Source organism: Echinops telfairi, unplaced genomic scaffold, assembly GCF_000313985.2.
Source record: "Echinops telfairi isolate 266 unplaced genomic scaffold, ASM31398v2 ScPeMD7_7465;HRSCAF=8503, whole genome shotgun sequence".
Classification (NCBI taxonomy): domain Eukaryota; kingdom Metazoa; phylum Chordata; class Mammalia; order Afrosoricida; family Tenrecidae; genus Echinops; species Echinops telfairi.
Genome location: NW_022111365.1, coordinates 9,322,575 through 9,344,004, shown reverse-complemented (window position 1 = coordinate 9,344,004; position 21,430 = coordinate 9,322,575). Strand labels below are relative to the sequence as shown.

The 21,430-nt window shown below is 43.9% G+C and overlaps 1 protein-coding gene across 1 annotated transcript in view; it reads right to left on the bottom strand.

The window, feature by feature from the left end:
• Positions 1-21,059, bottom strand: part of DRGX (dorsal root ganglia homeobox) — a 49,561-nt gene extending 28,502 nt beyond the window's left edge. Inside the window, exons 1-5 of the mRNA XM_004716234.3 lie at positions 21,026-21,059; positions 16,484-16,581; positions 15,606-15,707; positions 12,186-12,364; positions 11,994-12,106 (exon numbers count right to left, since the gene is read on the bottom strand). Of these exons, the coding sequence (XP_004716291.1) occupies positions 11,994-12,106; positions 12,186-12,364; positions 15,606-15,707; positions 16,484-16,581; positions 21,026-21,059 (526 nt within the window). The remainder of the gene's footprint in view (positions 1-11,993; positions 12,107-12,185; positions 12,365-15,605; positions 15,708-16,483; positions 16,582-21,025) is intronic.
• Between the last annotated feature and the right edge of the window lie 371 nt (positions 21,060-21,430).

The following is a 21,430-nucleotide window of genomic DNA, read 5'->3' as shown; positions in this document are numbered from 1 at the left end:
CAATGGAACAGAGTATTGAACTTATATGTCAATCCTTCCACTTATAGATATCTAATCTTTGACAAAAGGCCAAAATTCATAAAATGGGGAAGAGATAACTTCATTAACAAATGTGCTGATAAAACTAGATTTCCATTTGCAGTATAGGAGGACCTATACTCCATACTATATAAAAAAACAAACTTTTAAGATGAATCAAAGACCTAAATGTCAAACCTAGAACTATGAAGAATATCATGAAAAAAATAGAGACAAGCTTAGAGACTCTAATACATAACATAAAAACATGATCAAGCATAATGAAAAATACACAAACAGAAGAAGAAAAAGTAAATGAATGGGATCTCTTGAAAATTAGACACTTAGGTGCATCAAAAGATTTCACCAAAAGAGTAAACGAAAACAAGCAGTTGGGGGGGAGGAATGGTAATGATATATCAGGCAAGGACTAATCTCTAAAATGTACAGAAAACTCCAACACCTCAACAAGAAATAGAACCCAGTGAAACAACTGGGCAGAGAACATGAATAGATATTTCACCAAAGAAGACATTGAGGTGCCCAACAAACATATGAAGAAATGCTTATTAGCCATTTGAGAGATGCAAATCAAAACAACGATAAGATACCACCTCACACAAGTATTAATAGCAAATTTCAACACAATAAATAGCAAAAATGCTGGCAAGGGTACAGAGAGACTGGAACTCTCATACACTATTGGTGGGACTGTAAAATGGTACAGCCACTATGGAAAGCAATGTAGAGCTCCCTCAAAAGTTTAAAATAGAAATATCATCTGGCCCAGCATCCCTCTGCTTAACATATATTTTAAAGAAATGAGTCAAAAAACAAATAGGTATATACACCTCTATGTTCACCACCAAATTATTCACAGTGGTAAAAAGATGGAAACAACCTCAATGCCCATCAGTGGAAGAATGGATTAAACAAACAAACAAACATTGATGCATACCCAAAATGGAATACTACACACTGTTAAAGAATAATGACAAATCTGTAAAGCACTTCACAATATGGATGAATTTGGAGGAAAGTATGTTGACTATAATTAGTCAATCATAAAAGGACAAGATTGTGTGAGACTACTGTAACAAAAAGCATTTCAGATTAAAGAAAAATTATTCGATGGTGACTAAGGATGGGAGGGGAAGAGAAGAAGTCCTGGACTGGAGCAGAGGTGAAGACTGTTGGACCGATGGGCCATATAAGGCCTACAAAATCATCAAGATCGCTAACAGTACCTGCCTCACCAAAGAGAAGCAGTTCTAGCCATCACGTCAGGGTGAATTAATGAAATGTTTGACCAGAATGGTCTGAAAATGAGGTTATAAATATCCAAAGAGCCCTTGTCAAAAGAAAAGTTCCCCAATCTTGAGCTAGAGAATAAACAGGTGTTAACTTGGATGAAGGGGAAGGCAACATACTACAAGAGAGAGGTTGGTAAAAAAATGATAGAGACAGGAAAAGACACTGGGAGGTAAAGTAACAGAGGCAAGTACTGCTATCTCACCGATCCTGAAAGGGTTGGGATCTATGAGTTGATACTTGGATAGACACACAGGACGAGCAAGTGGGAAAAGGAGAGTGCATCTCTGAGTATAGGTAGGTTTTACAGGAGACATTCGTGTGGGTGTATTTACTTTTGCTGTAAATATGTGGTACAGAAAACAGAGAACAAAGTTATTAAAACTTTTAGACATAATCAAGTATCTTGAGGGAGTGAGTGGCTGGGCCTGGGAGATCAGAACCATAGTCTTGGAGGGGCACAAAGTTCAATTGGGAAAAATAGCTTAGCAAGAAACAATGTTCTTCATCCTCATTTGGTGAGTCGCAACCAGGGCCTTAAAAGTTCACGAGCAGCTACATAAGGTGAAAATACAGGTTTCTCTGCATCCAGAGGAAAGAAGGATGACAAAAATAAAATAAAACAAAATAAAAAGACACATGGATATAATTCATCCAAGGCACTAATAGACCATGCAAACATTGAATCTTCCCAACCCTGAGACCAGAAGAACTAGATGGTGCCCAGCTACCATTACCAACTACTCTGAAAAGAACTACATTAGGAGGTCCTGAAAAAAGTGGAAGAGGACTCAAAGTCACACAATACACCAGGCTTATTGGTTGGATAGAGACGGTGGTATCCCCAGGACAATGGCCCTTGCTTTTCAGATCTAGAACTGAACTCAGCCCACTAGTAAAGTAATCAACCATGTAAGATTAAAAGGGAAACATTTACCCAAGGACAAAGTTCAGAGGTTTCACAAAGAAGGAGGAATGGAGATAGGGAGGAAGTGGAATAACGAATGGTTTGAGGCAGTTGCCATGGATGAGTTGAATCAGAATGTGTATGAATTGTTTCGTGTAAAACTATGATCTTTCTGTAAACCATCACCTAAATCACAGTAAAATGCTTTGTCTTGTTTGAGAGACAGATTTCTAATAAATATTAATTTCTAGGATTCTACACCCCTGTCTTCTTGGTATGTGCATGGGAGTATTCTCAACAAGATTCGGAGGACCTGTTGCTGCCCTAACCACAATCACCATAAAGACTGACCTGCTTCCCAAACAACTTCACCTTCAGAAATGAGTTGTTACTCTGGGGGAAGTGCTGTGCGGTGCTTCATTAAACTGTGCCCCAAATGAGGGGAGGCTCTACCTTGGGAAGGCAAGACCAGCAGGAGCCAAGACACTATGCTCCCAATGAGCCATCACAAAAAACCCAAACCCTAACCAGGTCCCAAAGAACCTCTTCAAAGTGACAAACCCAGAGAGAGCTCTGCAAGATCTGCCACAAGCATCGGCTTGTCCCGGATATGACTATTGTGCTCTCCATTTCCCAGGCAAGGAGAATGGGCCTGCCCTAAGTTGAGCGAGTCTTAAAGAGGGAGGCAGAGCTGGGCCAAGGCTAGTGTTGACTACAGGGCCTGGGCTTCCCCTGGGTATGCTTTCTGCCTCCCCCAAATTGAGCTCCATCCAGACCTTTGGCTCTACCTTTGCTCCTGCCACTCTGTCTGGTGTGCCTTCACCTGGTGGCCATTCTTACACATCCTTCAAGTTCCAACCTAACCACCCCCTTATACCTAAAGAGAGAGCATCCATGTGCTCCCTAAACTTTGCCTGTCTTTCATTACCTCAATAAGACCACCTAACTGTGTCTCATTAGATAAAAATCCCTTGTTTCGTCCAAGCCCAGGCCTTAGCCTGTGAGCTCTACAGTAGTAACATTATCTACCATTGGTGGATGTGCAACCCCTGGTTCAGAGTTCTACAAAATGCAGTGCTCAGCATAGGCTGAGTAAAGAAGAGGAGGGGACCCTGTACTGCTTAGGGTTCCGCAGGCAGCTAGCAGCACATTGCCAGTCCAGCCCCCACTGAGTCTCCTATGGGAAGTATTTCTTTGGGGCCAAAAGCTTTTTTCCTTTTGCTTTTTTTGTTTCTTTATTTCTTAACCCAAACATAATTCTATACTAGACCTTGAGCTATGGTCAGAGGGAGTGGCTTGGAAGGTATGTCAGATATGAGCAATACCCTTAAAGTGCTTGTAGTGCTGGATTGGGAGGTAAGGTAAATTCAAAACATACACACTCAAGTCATGTGGCCAGCATGACCTTAATACCTGACACGGTTACTCTGTAAGATGGCCTTTAGTGAGCCATCCTTTCCTGTCTTCATGCCCTGGTGTAGTCCCCACCAACCCTGAAAGTTAGGCTATGACTTTCTTTTATCAATAGAAAGCAGTAGAAGTGGCTTTGTTCCAGGTCTGGGTTTAAGCTTGAAGAAGCTCTGGAATTTTCTATCCAACCCCAGGCCAAGCTAACCATGTGAAGAGACCATGTAGATAGAAAGATAGGTTTCTGTTTCCTAGCCAGCCCTGGTTCACCTATAAGTTGAGCCTTCTTATGTCAACACTAGCTTCCATCTGACTGCAACATCACAAGAAACACTAAAGCAAGAGTAGCAGAACACCTGCTCAGCAGAGCCCAGTGAGTCCTCTTATTCATGAGAGAGGATGAAGCAGTCACTGAATCCATAGGCCAAGTTTTGGAGGAACCACCATCTGAAAAACCAAACTCGCTGCCATTAAGTCAATGGTGACTCAGAGCAGCCTGTTGTGGATTTGTGAGACTGTAACTATTTATGGGAATAGAAAGCCCAGTCTTTTTCTCATGGAGCTGCTGGTGGTTTCAAACTGCCCACCATGCAGATCACAGACCAATGTGTAACCAGCACACCACAAGGGCTCCTACCATTTAATAAAGCAATGCCGAAACCTGGTATGGAAAGCAAAAAAAGAAAGAAAATTATAGTCCAATCTTACAATCGTAGGTGCAAGATCCTAAACATTAGCAAACTGAATAAACCAAATGTACTGCCATGGAGTGATGTCTGATTTATAAGCTAGCGGAGAACTATTCCTTTAGGTTTCTGAGTAGATGATCTTATTTTCTGTGGAACTACTGGTGCGTTTGAACCACTAATCTTATGTTTAACAGTTCAATGGATATCCCACTATACCACCAGAGATTTAGCAATATATAAAAAGGATAACATAGCACATCTAATGTGGTCTATTCCAGGAATGCACAATTGGTTTAACATTTTAAAAAATCAATTAAAGTAATTCACCATATTAGTATCTTTTAATTATGTGATGTGATCTTCTCAATAGATGCAGAAAGAGTATTCAATAGAATTCAGCATCCATTCAGATTCATCATTTAAAATGTAATAATTCAGGTAAAACTCCTGGAAAACAAGAGCAAGAAGAAAATATTTTCATCTGAAAGGAAGGTGCCTAAAAATAATGTTAGCAAACATAATGAAACATTAAGAACTTTCTTTGGGATCAAGAATCAGGCAATATTTCTCTAAAACATTAAGCATATAATTCCAGATGGCCCAGCAGTTCCATTCCTCAGTAAATGCCCCAAAGACTTGAAAACAGGGGCTCAAATAGATATCTGTACACCAATGCTAATTTCAGTACTGTTAAAGTAACCAAAACGAAGACACAACTTGAATCTCCATTAATAGTGAATGGAGAAGCAAAACGTGTTATACTCATAGAATGGGATCTGAGTATTTTTCAGCCATAAGAACAAATGAATTTCTAATTCATTTTATGACATGAATGAACCTTTAAAACATGCTGTCTAAATGAAAAATAAATATTGTGCAATCCCACTTTTATGAAATACCAGCATAGGTAAATGCATAGAATCAAAATTTTACTAGTGGTTACCAGGGGCTGGGAACAAGGGAAAATGGGCAGTTAATGGTTACGCGTGCTAAGTTTCTGTTTAGGATAATAAAAAAATCTTGGAAATACACATAGATAAGGGTTATAGTTACACAACATGGTGAATGTAATTAATGCCACCAAATTATACACTTAAAATGGTACAAGTGTTTTGTTCTATAGATGTAACAATACATTTTTCAATTTCCCAAATTTTAAAAAGCTTAGTTGCAAAGACCACATATATTATTATTCCATTTACACAAAATATCTACAGTAAACAAAATCTATACAGAGAGGTAACAGATCAGTGATTGCCAGGGGTTGAGGGACAGGGGAGAAATGGGAAGTGAGTGGTAATGGGTAAAAAGGTAATGAAATTGCTCTAAAATGGACTGTGGTAATGGTTGTGTTCTGTGAATTGTACACTTCCATAGGCAAGTTGTGTGGTATGTGAATTATATCTTAATATATAAAAAGTTGTCATTTAAAAGGCAACAATGCCTGTTCTGTCTAACCACTTGTATTCAACAATGTACCGAGTCCCTGTACAGTCAGACATTTAAAAAAAACAAAAATTATAAAGATTAAAAGGAAGAGACAAACTGTAGAAAGACTATCATAAAGAATAAATCACTCATCCTCGGTGAAGCATAATGTGTGATTCAGTATAAATATACAGGTGATATATCCCAGGATGGTACAAACAATTAAAAGCTCAGCTATTAGTTAAAAGGCTCAAACCTACCCAAGGCTCCTTTGAAGAAAGAGCTGACAATTTGCGTCCGAAAGGTCACAGCCCAGAAAGCCCCACGGAGACGTTCCCCTCTTCACCCAGTGCAGGCCAGGGGGCTGCAAGCCCAGGGAGGGGAGCTCCTGTGATATGAAAGTTCTCCCCTGGCAGCTGCAATTATTTCCACCTCACACCCAGCACTGGGAAGCACAGATTAGAGGCAACCAGCTAAGTGCACCAGAGAGTCAGTCTCCTGCCTGTAGCTTTAGAGCAGTGATTCTCAACCTTCCTAATGCCTTGACCCTTTAATACAGTTTCTCTTGTTACGGTGACACCACCCAGTCCCCAACCATAAAATTATTTTCATTGCTACTTAATAGCTGTAATTTTGCTGCTGTTAGGAATCGGGCGACCCCTGTAAAAGGTTTGTTCGACCCCCAAAGGGATCCCGACCCACAGGTTGAGAAGCGCTGCTCTAGAATCTCTCAGCCATGCCTGATCTTCACTTCCATGAAACAAATGCTAGCACACACCCTCCTGCCATTAACAACATGTTCTGCATTAATGGATTGTGAACATAAGACAAGAATGGCTGATAAGCATGGCAGGAAAATTACTTGTGTCCCAAAGGCTTTTTATCTGAATATGCATTATTGTTATGCAAACTCTCTATGCATGCGGTAGGGTCTTGCCGCCTTTTAATTTCTGTTTCCATGAAACTCCCAATCACAAAGCATGAGCCAATCCTGTTTACTCACGTGGGTAGAGCCCACATGCTCTGAGCATGAAATCCTAGAGGCACAGAAAAAAATCTCCAACTTTGCCCAAAACTGGAACAATGGGGGCAACAAGGAAAAGAGAAACTTTAGCAGCAGTAAAGTTCAAAGAAACGGAAAGCTTCATTAGAACTTTGAAGTTGAGTGTAACTCAGTTGGCAAGGGGAAGGAAAAAATATTGTCGTTAATGATGGTATTTGTCAAGCACTGCAACTGGTGATCCTTTTTACATAACACACCTTAGGAATTAATGGGAAACAACTGAAAAGTGATTATTCTACTCCAGTGCACTGGGCACCTGCCCTGCACTTCCAGTCTTACTTGGGAAGCTGCATAGGGGTCCTTGGCTCCACATCCCGGGAGCTTGGCCTGGAGACACAGAGCAGCACTACCTGGCTTAGTGTTAGGACTAGGCCACAACACGCAGATCCCAGGGTCCTACTCTTATTATCTTCAAGCTAATGTTCCCCGTTAGGACTACCACACCTAAGACCTCTGATTTGAATCTGGGAACTGATATCAGTTTTGACCAATTCATTTCTTTGTGTTATTTGAAAATTTTCACAGGCCCGGGATGCCTGGATTAGAAGCTCGGCTCATATTGGTCCAGGACTCAGTAGTTCTGGTGAGGCCGGGGCTCCCACCCAAGCAGAGTCATGACTGTCTTTGTCTGCTAGGGAGAAGGGTATGGGTCGATATACCCTCATTGCTTTCTCTACCGGCAGGTGTTGTTCCGGGGAAATGAATGAATAAATGATATCTGGGTGCCAGACAAAGGGGGGCAGAAGCCCCACATGGATAAAGGGGTGACCTGGTTGAGTAATGTTTGAATACATGGACTTAGTTTTCTATTTGTGAAAGGACAGGTGGACTCACATAGTCAGGTGCCTTCTAATATGGGCAAGCTTCTAGCATAAGCAAACAGAGACTGCCTCTTATTGGTCAATAGCCTGATGAAAGTAGAGTCCAAACCCAAGAGAAAGAGAGAGGAGAGAGAGAAGTGTCTGCCTACTGGGACAGAAGAGAAGAGGTTTTGGTCCTTATAGTTGTGATCACTAATTTATGGGCTCTAGGTCACACTATACCCTTATATTGGGGGAAACTGGAAGGAGGAGGGAGGTAGAATACATCCTAAGTCCAAACCATGGTTCCACACCTCAAATGTCCATGACCCTGGTTATGGACAGGCACATACTTCACCCCCTGGGACCTAAAGCAAGGCCTGGTTAGTGAGGCAGAGCCTGGTCCCTCAGCACCTCCCAGTGAACATCTTTGATCTGGTCTAGCCCCAGAGTCTTCCAGCTCAGGGTCCCTCCCCTGCAGAAATGTCCACAAGTGCCAGATCACTTGTAGAACAAAATAAGAGTACCAAATCATTATTAGTACCGAGATCCCAGATGTACTTACTAGCAGTGCAACTTTGAAACTCCTCAACTACATGAAGCTCAGTGGGTTATAATTGGGACTCAATGAGATTATATCTTGAGCTCATCTTGCAGAAAATAGAGGAACTTCCCAACAATTGCTTATTTCCCTCCCTTCCAACATAACCTCGTTTGCCAGAGCTCACAAAAGCAGGGTGTCAGGATGAGCCGAGGGAGAGACTAGCCCAGAGGCACCAAACAGAACTCTGATCAAGTGAAAGACCTGAGGAAAGGCCAAGGAATGAGGAAAAGATAGAAAGTGGAGATGAGAGGGACCAGGGATGGCTCCAGTTCTCTCACTGTTTGAGTGGCACTCACAAGAGAGCAGGACAGGCTACATCTGACCCTCGATGTGCCATTTCATCCCAAAGAGTTGGAGGTAACATTTTTAAATGGTACTATTTCCGATTTAAAATTTTTTTAATATTTCCAGTTTCTCTTGAAAGTCAAGAATTTTAGAACACATGGCTGCAGTTTGTTGGGTTGAACAGCTGAGGGAGGCAAAGGCTCTCCCTCTGCCCCACTCAAATCCTAGGTGGCACACTAGTACGGGTCTTTGAATGGCTCTTTATCCTAGTAATGAACTGTATCTTTTCTCTGTGCTGTATCAGAAATTGGAAAACCACAAATAAGCCAAGAGATCTAGTTGTATTAAGAATAACGAGCAAGGGTACATTTTTAGTTAAGAAAGGAAAACAATTCCTGTATTTGTTCACTTCTCTCATGCTCAGTACCCACTTGGTCTAGAATCATTTGAGTGTCACCAGCTACAGAACAAGTCTTGTCCCTCTAATTACCAATATGACCCAACACAATATACAAAGATATGGTAAACACATGTGAGGTTTCAGTCACTTCTATAGGATCCCACACACCCCCAAAGCCATCAGCAGCCAAGGCAGCGTCAAAGGAAAGTCTGATTCCCAGGGAGGTAGACACAGGGGTCACAGGCCAACCAAAAAGGCTTAGGGAAATGGAGTCCTTCCTATGGAGAGGAATGAAGAAGAACTGGAGAAGGGAATTGAGCTTTTTGTGCTAGCCCTTCCACCAACATGGGACTCCCTGCACTCTCTGTTGCTGCTGAGCTGGGAGCATTGAGTGTACAGGGAGTCAGGAGATGTGGTTCTGACCCTAGCTCTATCTCCTACTTATGCACTGCCCTGCCCACCCTGCACAGAAGTCAAGCCAGCCCCTCCTTTGGCACTCACAGACCTCCACCCACAGGCTGAGAGGACCTCACAGACTCCACCCACTCACAGGCTCCACCCACTCACAGCAGTCAAGCCAGCCCCTCCTTTAGCACTTACAGACCTCCACTCACAAAAGAAAGCTGAGAGCACAGACTGGGCTAGAGCAGGGCGAGCAAAAGACATTTATAGAAAAGGAGGCTCCTCTCAGGATCTGTAGCAGCAGGCTTTGATAGGATGCTTGGATTGCTGCTTTACACAAACTGCCCCCTTCCGTGATGCCCCCAATTTTTTTTTATCATTTTATTGGGGCTCATACAACTCATCACAATCCATACATACATCAATTGTGTAAGGCACATTTGTAAATTCGTTACCCTCATCAGTCTCAAAACATTTGCTCTCCACTTAAGTTGGCATCAGTTCCTCATTTTCCCCTCCCTCCCCGCTCCCCCCTCCCTCATGAACCCTTGATAATTTATAAATTATTATTTCATCATATCTTACACTGTCTGACGTCTCCCTTCACCCACTTTTCTGTTGTCTGTCCACCAGGAAGGAGGTTATATGTGGATCCCTATAATCGGTTCCCCCTTTCTACCTCACCTTCCCTCCACCCTCTGGTATCACAACTCTCACCACTGGTCCTAAAGGGATCATCCGCCCTGGATTCCCTGTGTTTCCAGTTCCTATCTGTACCAGTGCACATTCTCTGGTCTAGCCAGATTTGTAAGGTAGAATTGAGATCATAATAGTGTGTGTGTGGAGGGGGTGTGTAAAGAAGCATTTAGGAACTAGAGGAAAGTTGTATGTTTCATCGTTGCTACACAGCACCCTGACTGGCTCATCAACTCCCCATGACCCTTCTGTAATGGGATGTCCAGTGCCTACAGATGGGCTTTGGGTCCCCACTCTGCACTACTCCCTCATTCACAATGGTGTGATTTTTTTTCTTTGATGCCTGATACCTGATCCCTTTGACACCTTGTGATCACACATGTTGGTGTGCTTCTTCCATGTGGGCTTTGTTGCTGCTGAGCTAATGGCCGCTTGTTTACCTTCAACCATTTAACACCCCAGACGCTATATCTTTTGATAGCCGGGCACCATCAGCTTTCTTCACCACATTTGCTTATGCACCCATCAGTCTTCAGCAATCATATTGGGGAGGTGAGCACACAATAATATGATTTTTTTGTTCTTTGATGCCTGATAACTGATCCCTTCGGCACCTCATGATCACACAGGCTGGTGTGCTTCTTCCATGTTGACTTTGTTGCTTCTGAGCTTGTGATGCCCAAAATCACTGGTTGTCCCTTTCTGGAATGGCCCACCGTCACAGTGCCCACTATGTCTTGAAATTATTTTCTGGGGCTGCTCTATAGGGCTGTATTTGTCACCTGTACCCTGGAGCTGAAAGAAGGGTCATGGGATCTAGGCTGGGGTAGAGCTAAACTTGGTTGCTCAATGGAGCAAGAAGATTCATCCAACTCCCCTAGACAGTTCACAGGGTCTGCCTGTTACTGTGTAAAGCTCAAAGCTAGGAGTCTGTCAGGGCTACAGTTCTGGCCCTGGTCCTGCAACCTATGATCTTTCCTGACACTTGGCACATGCTGTCTTCCTGCTTCTTTTGTCTTAGAGATGCCTGGCCCATGGGTGACTTGGTTAGATGCTCATTCCAACTGAAGAACCCACATTGGGGTACAAATTGCCACACTCTAAGTATATGTCTGCTGCTCACATGCTGGAGGCACAGGGAGACCACAGGCCCTTAAGTAGGACAGACAAGAGATGTCACAAGGTACCAACCCCATTGCCTCTGTCACAGGATATTTCAGAGAAAACACTTACAGCCTGAACCTGCAGCCCCACCTCCCAGATCCTGGAGACCGATGAGCCTCAGGTGAGAGCACCAGCTTCCATTGCTCCACGCCTATCTGGGACCCAGCCTGCCCCTACCCCTGCCCTGCCCACACGAAGAACGGGCTTGGGAGACTAGAAGGGCCTACTCATCCAGTGGGACTGCCCAGAAATCCCTAGGGGTCGGCCCCGCAAGAGATTCCTCACTCCAAACCTGACCCCCACCCCCACCCCCAAATCCCTAAACATTTTCATCCTTCAGAGAGCAACAAACACTGAGAAAACAGGAAACACATTGAAAAACCAGAAACCCTAAAGGCCTTTCTGGATCAAGAGTACGTAGGGAAGGTGAGTGCACAAAGGCAAATACGGGGACAACTTAGCAACAGAGACAAGCAGCCATCACAGCTTCGCCAGGAGCTGCTGCTTATCGACTAAAGGCATCAGCAGTTAGAGGGTGGACTGTATCAACATGGAGTGGCCGCTTTTCAAAGAACTGCCCCTTGGACAAGCCAATTTGTTAAATGGAGCCACGGTTTCTGCTTTCACTTATATTCCAATCTCATTCTTAAAAAATGATGCAGTCCTTCAATGCGGCTGTGATTTACAGCAGGAGGATGGGACTGCCCTGTCCAGAGGTGCAAGATTGAGCCAAGGAGCAGGATCGTTAGAGAGACATTTTCATTATGATCTCCAAGGAAGCCAAATCCAGCCCATCCTGCCAGCTTACTCAAAACTTACCTTTCAAGGAGGCAACGTGCGACAAGGCCTGGGCATATGTGGCCGTGTTCAGGATGGTCCCTGGCAAACAAGAGGGGAAGAAAGGTCCTGCGGGACCCACTGTTCGCCCCAGGCTGCCAAAGAAAGAAAATCACACTGAGTTTCCGATCCACGGGGCTGTCACTGCCTGTGACCTCCCCAGGCCCATCTCACCTCTGTGGGGCCTCCAGAGTGTCTTTCTTGTTCCGGGCCTGGTCCCCGGGGGGCGGTGAGTTGATGTTTCTCACTGGTGGAGGTGTCACCTCCGCCATGGGCTCCTTGGCACCAGGTTCTTGGTCTGAGGCCCCTCTCTCTGTTTTCCTCCACTTGGCCCTTCGGTTCTGAAACCACACCTGAGAGCAAAACACTCATTCAATAAAGGAAGAAAAGCAGACAGGGGGTGTTTCCGACAAGAGTCTGAAACCAACGCCATGGACCCCTTGCCTAAGGCTTGCGGTGTTCCACTGACCAGGTGTGTGATGAGCAGAGCAAAAGACCTCCCAAAGTCGCGCTCTTGGAACTACAGATTTTGACCCATTAGTGGGTCTGTGTAGTAGGCCACAAAAGATTTTTTTTAAGAAATGTTAAATAGCAAAAAGTATCTGAATGGTAATATTATTGTTATTCGATGTGGTTGAGCTGGAGCCAATTCATAGCAACGCAAGGATCATACTCAACTCACTGCCAAGGAGTCTGTCCCGACTCAGAGGACAGAGTAGAACGTCCCCCGGTTTCTGAGACTATATCTCCGCAGGAGCAGAAAGGCTCGTCTTTCTCCCACCAAGCAACTTGGGAACTGCTGACCTTGTATCAGTTTGACCCAGCCCATCTTGTAACCCACCTGTTGGAAAGGTAAAACTGCTCCATATTGTGGAAAATTTCTTTCATGAAACAAACTAACAAATGCATCCCCATCAGCCACATCTCTTCTGAGTCATCGCAACACCATGAAACCACTCACAGGGTTCCCACAGCTGCAATCTTCAAGAGGATGACTGTCACATAGCAAAACAACTGCTGCTGGGCTTGAACTGCTAACCTTTCAGTTAGCAGCCAAGCACTTAGACTCCTTGCAAGTACATTAAATATGTGGAATAAATTTACTACTGAGCATAATGGTTAAGGAATTTCAAAAAGATTGCCCTAGCTCTTCCTCATTGAAAAATACTCCTTAACTTTTCCAGCAAGCTTTATTTAAGCATCCTCCTTTTGTGTGCCAAATCTCACACCTATGTTTACTCCTGAAGTCATCCATTTATCCATCGTGACAAGTTCATTACCATCAACCCAGTATACCTGCTAGAAACTCAGTCTCTAGAATCCAAGACCAATTCCATAAAGTAGGCCATTCCCTGTTCTACAGCTGAAAAAATTAAGCAGCTCATTAACTCCCCAGAGGTTGTCAGGTGGTAAGTGGCAGCTCCAGGATTTGAAGCCCACTGTCCTGTCTAGAAACCATGGTACAAACCAGCTAGGGACAATAGTGGCCAGCCCCTGGGCATTGTTAGGAAGACAATGCAGAGCACTGAGCACAGCTCTCGGCAAGCAATCCCTCAATAAACATCTGCTGCTTGATCAGGTAAGAAAGCAGCTCATGATCCACTCGGCCTAAGCATCATCTTAGAGGCTGGTATCAAATTCCTTAAGCCTTAGAACCAAAACTGTCTTTGCAGAAAAGCAACCTTGTGGAAGACAAGTATCCCAGCCCCCAAATATTCCCAGAGGTCAGTGGAAACCTTGTGTTCTTTCCTCCATCCAGCAAACCTCTCCCTTCCCCTCTTAGGAGACAATTCCTGGCTTTAAAAAAATTTGAAATGCTTGGCTTGATTTCCTTCCTCTTCCCCAAGACAGCATTCTCCTCCCCTAGCTGCCGACAAGTTGGTCCTTGTGAAAAACTGGGTCCTCTGGCTGAACTCACCCCACCTTTTCATTCTCCTTTAATTTCTTTCTTTTTTAATTTAGTTGGCTTTTAATTGCACATATCAGCAACCACTGAATAATGATTTTATCTATATTCTAAATTTAGGGCAGTTAAATGCAAAGCAAAATGCAGACACTTTCTTGCGTCTTAATTGAATGAAGGTCACAGCTATAACAACATTTAATTGAGCTATTTTTCATTATCATATTCTAATGACTTTGCACTGACAGTTCGCCTGCTTCTGAGGAAGGAGCATGATGGAGTCGTTTATTTCCCTATTTAGTTATTGTTTGACAACATCAGCTTCGATTAAGACACTGCTTTATAGAACATTAATCATATTTGAATGAGCAAGGGGTATAAACGTAAACACATCTCCCTTCCTGCCACCCAAGCCAGGGCCCCACACAAAAGCTCACTGAACAAATGTGCCACAGCCATTGTCTGTTTGCAGACTTGCCAACAACGGCCGAAACAGCAATTCCTTGCTCTAATTGTCACCACCTCTATCTCACCCTTGCACCTTTCAGGGAGAAGTTATGATCTTCCACTTCTAAATGCTCAATAATTGTATCATTTATCTCAATTTGCAGTTCAGTCTTTAGGCAGCTATTGGCAAGCTGGCATTAAAAAAAGAAAGGACAGACATCGACCTGGCCAAAGGAGATTTTCATTTTCAAATAATAATCAGTTTAATTTGCCTGTCTATGACCAATGATGCATGTTCAGATTTAATAATCAGGATCACATAATCTGATTATAGGGAAAATAATTTGTTTACAGCTCCCAATTTACTGCTCAGAATTCCATTCTCTCTCTTCAGCCATTGGTTTTTAAGAGATAATAACATGACCCAAGGGAACCGAAGGCAAACTATTATATTTCCTGCAATTAGATCTTTGCATAGTCTTAACCCCGAGCCCCTACATAAAAATAAATAAATAACAGGAACATCACGGAAGAAAAAAATCCATCAATATAAGAATGTATAATTGTGCTCAAATAATAACTCGACCGGAGAGGCAGCATTGTGAATCAGTTCCTCCGGAGCTTAGGCACATCTGCTGGGTTCAACAGGCTTGTGCACTTAAATATAATCACTGGGTAGCTTCTAAAAAGAACTCCTGCTTCAAGATTGTCACCATAAGCCAGGCCCATCCAAAGGGCCTGCCCTTACACTGAGGCCACTTAAAGATTTTTAAATTGCACATGTTCTTTGGATCCACTTCACTGAAACCGTTCACATACTGAGGAAAAGTTGGCCATGATGCAATTTCTGGAAAAAGCTCCTACGCTGCTTCCCATCTGAAAACTCTGTTCTCTGCATTGACTGGCCTTACCCCAGAGCGGTCAGAGATGCTTTGAGAATAGCATCTCAGCTTTTTTTTTTTTTTTCCAAAGCAAGGAAATGGATGTGCATTGATGTAATTTAGTACCTTAGAGACGCGGACAAATTAGTGTAGAACATTATCACTAGTTAATTATGAATGACCGATTAATCAACCTAATCTAATATTCCACATTATGTTGATGTTATTAAAGTGCATCATGAAAATGACAGATAGTCTTCATTTGCTTTCTTTGGCCAAATGCGCACTCTGCAGTCATGATGTCAAAAAAAAAGTTTGCCAGTTTTAATATTAGAGAGTTAAATAATTAAAAAGAATGTTTACCTGCACTCTAGCTTCTGTGAGGTTTATTTTCATGGCTAGCTCTTCTCTGGTAAAGACATCTGGATAGTGCGTTTGGGCAAAAACTGCCTCAAGAGCTTCCAGCTGGTAAAAGGAAAAAATATTTGCTAGTGAGAATCTGTGGTTCAGTGGGGAGCAGAAGGTGGATATTTCAAATGTGCTACGAGTGGTGAGGAAGCAGTTTCACAATCAAATAGAGGAAGGGGGTGAGGAAAGAGCTATTTGAAAAAATCCCACAGAATTAAAATTTCAACCACAGATGACTTAGAAGCAAAGACTGACTAACAACCTCAGCGCTCTCTAAAGGAGAAGATATGAGTGTAGTAAGTAGTCACAGGCACTTATATTAAAAAACATTTATAGGAATCACAAATCTAAGGCTAGCATTATAAACTATAGTAATTCACCAAACTTTCACAATGGGGTGAAAGAGAATGGAAAATTGACCCATTTTGATCCAGGATTCTGACAGTAGCTGATCTAAGAAAGGTCCAGAAATATCAGGATTCTTCATGTCACTCCTCCACTCATTAGATAAAATAACTTGGACAACTCAGTCTATTTCATAAACCTTAGCTTTTAATTAGGGATAAATTTGTCTGCCCCACTTTACTCTTAGAGTTATGAGATTCCAATCCTATTTGCTGATATAGAAATATTTTCCAAACTATTAAATTAAGGTCAGTGGGGTAGTCATCTGCCCTCCCCTTGAACAGATTCCTTGATATACAAATTACTCCAGAAAACACAAAGGTCCAGGTAAAATAATCATTGGCCTTATTATAAGAGATGTGAGTTACTCAATCTCTCCTGTGTTTTCTGGAGCAGGAAGTTCTCAGAAGGAGGATCAGTTTTGTTACCTGCTGAAGAGTGAATGTTGTTCGGTTCCTCCGCTGTTTTCTGCGCAAAAAGCCATCATCAAAGTCCCCCGTTGAGTGGTTGCCAAAGGGTGCAGTGCCTACTGGGAACAAACTGGATCAGCCTGAACAGGGACCTGCAGACTTCACACTGACTCCTACAGCAGCCAACCCATGTAGAGGGGCCCAGCCACAGCTTTCTCCAGCTTTGCTCGCCGGACGTTTCTTTCTCTGCTCCTCTTACCGGCAAGCAGTTGCTGGGAAGTTGATTCCAACTCGTGACAACCTTAAGTGTGTCAGACTCGAACTACTCTCCACGGGGTTCACAATGGCTGGTTTTAGTCAGAAGTAGATTTCCAGATCTTTCTTGCAAAGTGTCTGGATGGGCTGAAACCTCCAACCTTTTGATTAGCCACCAAGAGCATTATCCATTTGCACCCCCCAGGACCTCCTCCTCTTAGTAAACCCCCCTCCCCCATCCCAACCTCCATGCCCTTCCCCTCTTGTCCTTTCACTCTCTCCTCCAGATCTCTGAGCTTAGACCCAGAGTCCTGGAGGTGCTGATATGTAAATGTTGAACTGCCAATCTCAAGGTTCAAACCCACCAGGCACTTTAGGGGAGAAAGATGGGGTTGTCTGCTCCCATAAAAATGTACGGCCACAGCGACCCTGGAGAGCAGTTCTTCTCTGCTCTATAAGGTCGCGACGGCTCAAAATCGCCTCCGTGGTTTGGTTATTTGGGTCTCATGCACACTCCACTGGGAGTATGAAGACCTTAGCCCCCAAACAGGTTGTTTTTGTGGGAAATTTTTAACTCTAAGACAGGAAGGGTCACTGGTTAGAGATGGAGCCTTAATTTACCATAGGACTCCCATTTACACCCCTGCCAATGCTCCATTAGCTCTTATGAGTTTAATATGGGCTTCCGTGTCTTAGATTAAGCTGTGAGGACATTTCCCCTCATTTCTATAAACAGCAAGGGTTAAAGGCTGGGGGTGGGGAGGCTGGAGGGGCAAAGAAAACACCAAGTCTATTTGCAGTACTTTCCTCCTAGAAATGCAGGACCCCAGGAGGTAAGAAGTTTATGAATGAATATTAATTACCATTCGTCACAGCTCATTAGCACCATAGTGGATGTGTTCTATAGATGTCAATTAACAAAAGATCTGCACCAATAGCAGCTACCCTGAATTCCTAGCAGACTGAGATGTGGCCTCTCTCAGAGGACACCTTACCCTCTGGCCAGGTCTTATAAAGGACAGACAGCTCCTGGAAAAGAAAGACATTGTCTTCTGATGGTCTCCAAAGCTTTCTATAAAGTCAGAAATCATTTTCCAAATGTGCACTAATTACTGTCCAAAATGACTTCTTAGGAAAACAAATGAGCAAGTTTCCATTAACCAGTAAATGCTTTACCTGCCATGGATTCTGTTTGTAGAATCACTGTCCTTTCAGCTTTAGGATTTACAGCCAAACTGCCCAAACAATATCCCTCAGAAAGGCCTCAGTCCCAGAGAAGCAAAGTCCTTTGGGCTTTCTAAAATTTTATCTACTAAGCAGAGTCTGTCCTAGTTATTATTTTACTCTCCAGGGCTAGCTCTTTTGCTATAACATCCCTGCTCTCTGCCAAAGCTTCCCCTTTCCATCTTCCTAATCAAATCACATTATTATTCAAAATCCTATTTACAAACATTTCTCTCCAGCTCATTGTAAATTTCAAAGGGAGCACCTCAGAGCAATCTTACTCCCATTATTTTTCAAGCTAGTGAATTGTTTCCTTTTGCAGTCTCTGAGGCTCTTCAGTCACAAATTTTCCCAGTCCAATAATCTATACCTTGTTAACCCAAACCTTTCACAACAAATATTTAAGTGAAACACTGCATGTCAAATTTATCTGAAAGACAGTGGATGCCTCATCAAAATAAATTTTTTAAGTGGAGACCCACCTAATACAAAATTGAGGGGGAAATGGCAATTGACTTTTTATTTAAAAATAAATATAATTAATGGTTATGATGTTATGAAAATGCTAACCCTCGCTGATAATTAAACAAACCAGAAGAAGAATAACAACAATGAAATACTATTTTCACCATCTTGGAGAAAATAAAGTGCATATATAATAAAAAATAAAGAAAATACCCAGAGCAGATAAGAGTGCAAAAAAATGTTCACTCCCATTGACCAGTTAGTTATAGAAGCATCGATTAGTACTGCATTTGGGGGACAATTTGGAAAACATTTTTCAAAAACAGTATTTAATGTATGAATACACTTATTTTAAAATGTGCCAAAAGAGAGCAACAAGAATGTTCATGCATTGTTTAAAAAACAGAAATTGGACACAGCTGAAATGCTCATCAGTGGGCACTTTTTGTACAGCATATATTGGAATACTACACAGTTGTTTAAAAGAAAGCATGTATGAGCATGCAAGGAAAAATCATCAAGACATATTACCGAGTGAAAAAAATAAAGTGCAGCATGATGAGGGTGTTTGCTGTTCAGTGCAAATAATATATAGCATACCTATAGAGAAATATATATATTTGACAGTAAAATTGTTATATATTTAAGGGATAACAGGGCCCAGCAATAGTGAGCACTTTTAGAAAAAGAGGTGGTGAAGGAAGATTTCAAATTTCAGATATTTCCTAAACAGCGACATGTAGTAGCTCCTAATTTCATATCAGTAATATTATTTAAGAGTTGAGATTATGAGCTCTGTTTGCTTTCTTCTTTATGCCTCCCTATATCAATAAAAGAAAGAATAATTAATAGCCAACAGATTGGAGATATCACAGTCTGAATTCAGATCTCTGCCTGTATGCGGCTGACCACCTCTTCCCCAGCACCATGAAACTAAAATATATACAGCATTATGTAAAACTGGCATAAAAACACCTCTGTGAAGGGGTTCTTGAAGACCCAACTCCTTTCTTTCTGGTCATATCCATCAGAATCCATGCCGTTCAAGGGAATAAGATATCAGATGGGATGAATTGAAAGAGCAAGCTGCTCACTGCCCTGAGGCTCTGACAGGCCATACCAGGACCTGCCCTAAGTGATTCTGAAAACTGAAGGGCATTCACTTTAAGACACCCAGGAAGACTGCCACCTGCTATGTGTCCAGGCCTCTGCCTTCTCCACTTTGGGGTACCCGGGGAAGTCATTCCAAACCAGAGGTTCAGAAGCTCAGAGAAAGTTCACCCTGCATAGCTATAGATGGCTCCTCCAGCCCTGGAATATATTTCCTGAGGTATGCCTCTTCACCTTGTTCATACAACTGGCCTGTTTGTGCTTTTGGAAACCTAAAGGGGTAAATAAGGTAATTGCCCAGCCATCCCCTTTTCCAGAGCAAGCAGACTTCTACACCAGACCTCATTAGCCTCCTTTAGAAAACCCTGCTGAATTCTTAAGAGCTTTGCATGGGGAAAATAGCCACAAAACTTTCTGAAATCCCTGTGCATGTTTATCAGCTGAGGTAAGATTGCTTGCAGGCAGCCATATGATAAGGCCTTCATTTCTTCAGCCCCTTTTCTCCTGTCTCATGTTTCCCTCAATTTCTTTGCCTCCTAATCTGTGCCCAGCGCCCTCCCCAACTCCCCCCTTACAAATAAATTAAAGGAGTAGATTGTCAAAGCCCAGTTCTGGTACTGCATCCACTACATCTCCAAACTGAGGATGCTGTGTTAAAGGAGCATAACCTGCACTGCCATTATCACCTGCCCAACTACCCAGTCTCTTCCCTATGTGGAGGGCACACCCCTGGATCCCGAGGCTCTGGACACCTGCACCAGAGGTTGACATTACCTCTAATTAACAACCAGGGCCAGAGACCCCAAGAGGGCTCTTGAGAAATTTCTTCCAAGGCCTTGAGACCCTCTGAGGTATAAATGATGGCCGTAGGGCTGTCCCTTGAAAGTTAGAAATTGTGGGGAGTGGTTGCTATTTGGGGTCACAGCATCCCGAGGCACAGTAGTCAGCAAGAGTTGGAGCCTCTGTGCAAGTGTTGGAAGGACACCACTGGGTCCTGAAGCTGTGGGGCTAGACGTCTCTCCCTCCGCCCCCAGTGAGAATACCCTAAGACTTGGGCCTTTCCTGGCTCCAGGTCCAGTCAACTGCACAGTAGGCCTTGGCTTTCTGGGGATGTTGACAAAACCCGTGAAAGATTGACGTGGTCCCCTAGGCGAGGGAGGCCAGATTAAAGGCGAGACACCAGCATCTGAGCCCTGAGTACCCGACCAGTCCCTAGAGCAAAGCACATAGCCTGGGGCCCCTTGGCCCAGGCTGAGGAGAGAGGTGGGAAGCAGGTGGTGGCTGGGTTGGAGGGGTGGGGGGCAGCGGGATTGGGGCTTGGGGTGGGAGGTGGGGGTGAGGGGGGCGGGCTTCTGCACTCACAGCTGCATCCTAGAAGGCGCCATCCTTCTCGGACTGCGGGCCTCACCACCCACCAGTCCCGCTGCCGCTCGGGTCCTTGGCGGCCATCGCAGCCTCCTGGAGCAGTGGGGACACTCGTCTGCCTGGGGCGCGGCGTTTACTCACCCTCTAGTTGTGGCGGGCAGTGGAAATAAAACATCGCCGACGGTCGCTGGGCTGGAGGGCTGAGTCTCTGGAGGGTGGTCGCGGAATTGACCAAAGTACAGGGCTCCGGCGCCTGCCTGCAAAACAAACAGTGGCCAAGCCTTAGCCTCCCTCTCCGAGCGCCCTGGCGCGGCCCGGGCCCCTGAGCGCACCTGGCGCTCACCTCCTGAAAAGCCTCTCCCAACGTCCTCGGCCCACTGCGGGGACAGGATAGGACTTGGCAGTTTCGTCGCCAGCCGAGACCCTGGGGGAGCAGCCCCTTCAGTCGGGGCCACCTCCCCACCAGCCGTGAGCCACCCCCGCCCAACTCCAAACTCCTGCGGTCGGCTGCCTGCTCTCCAGGGATCCCTGCCACCCCCCACCCCC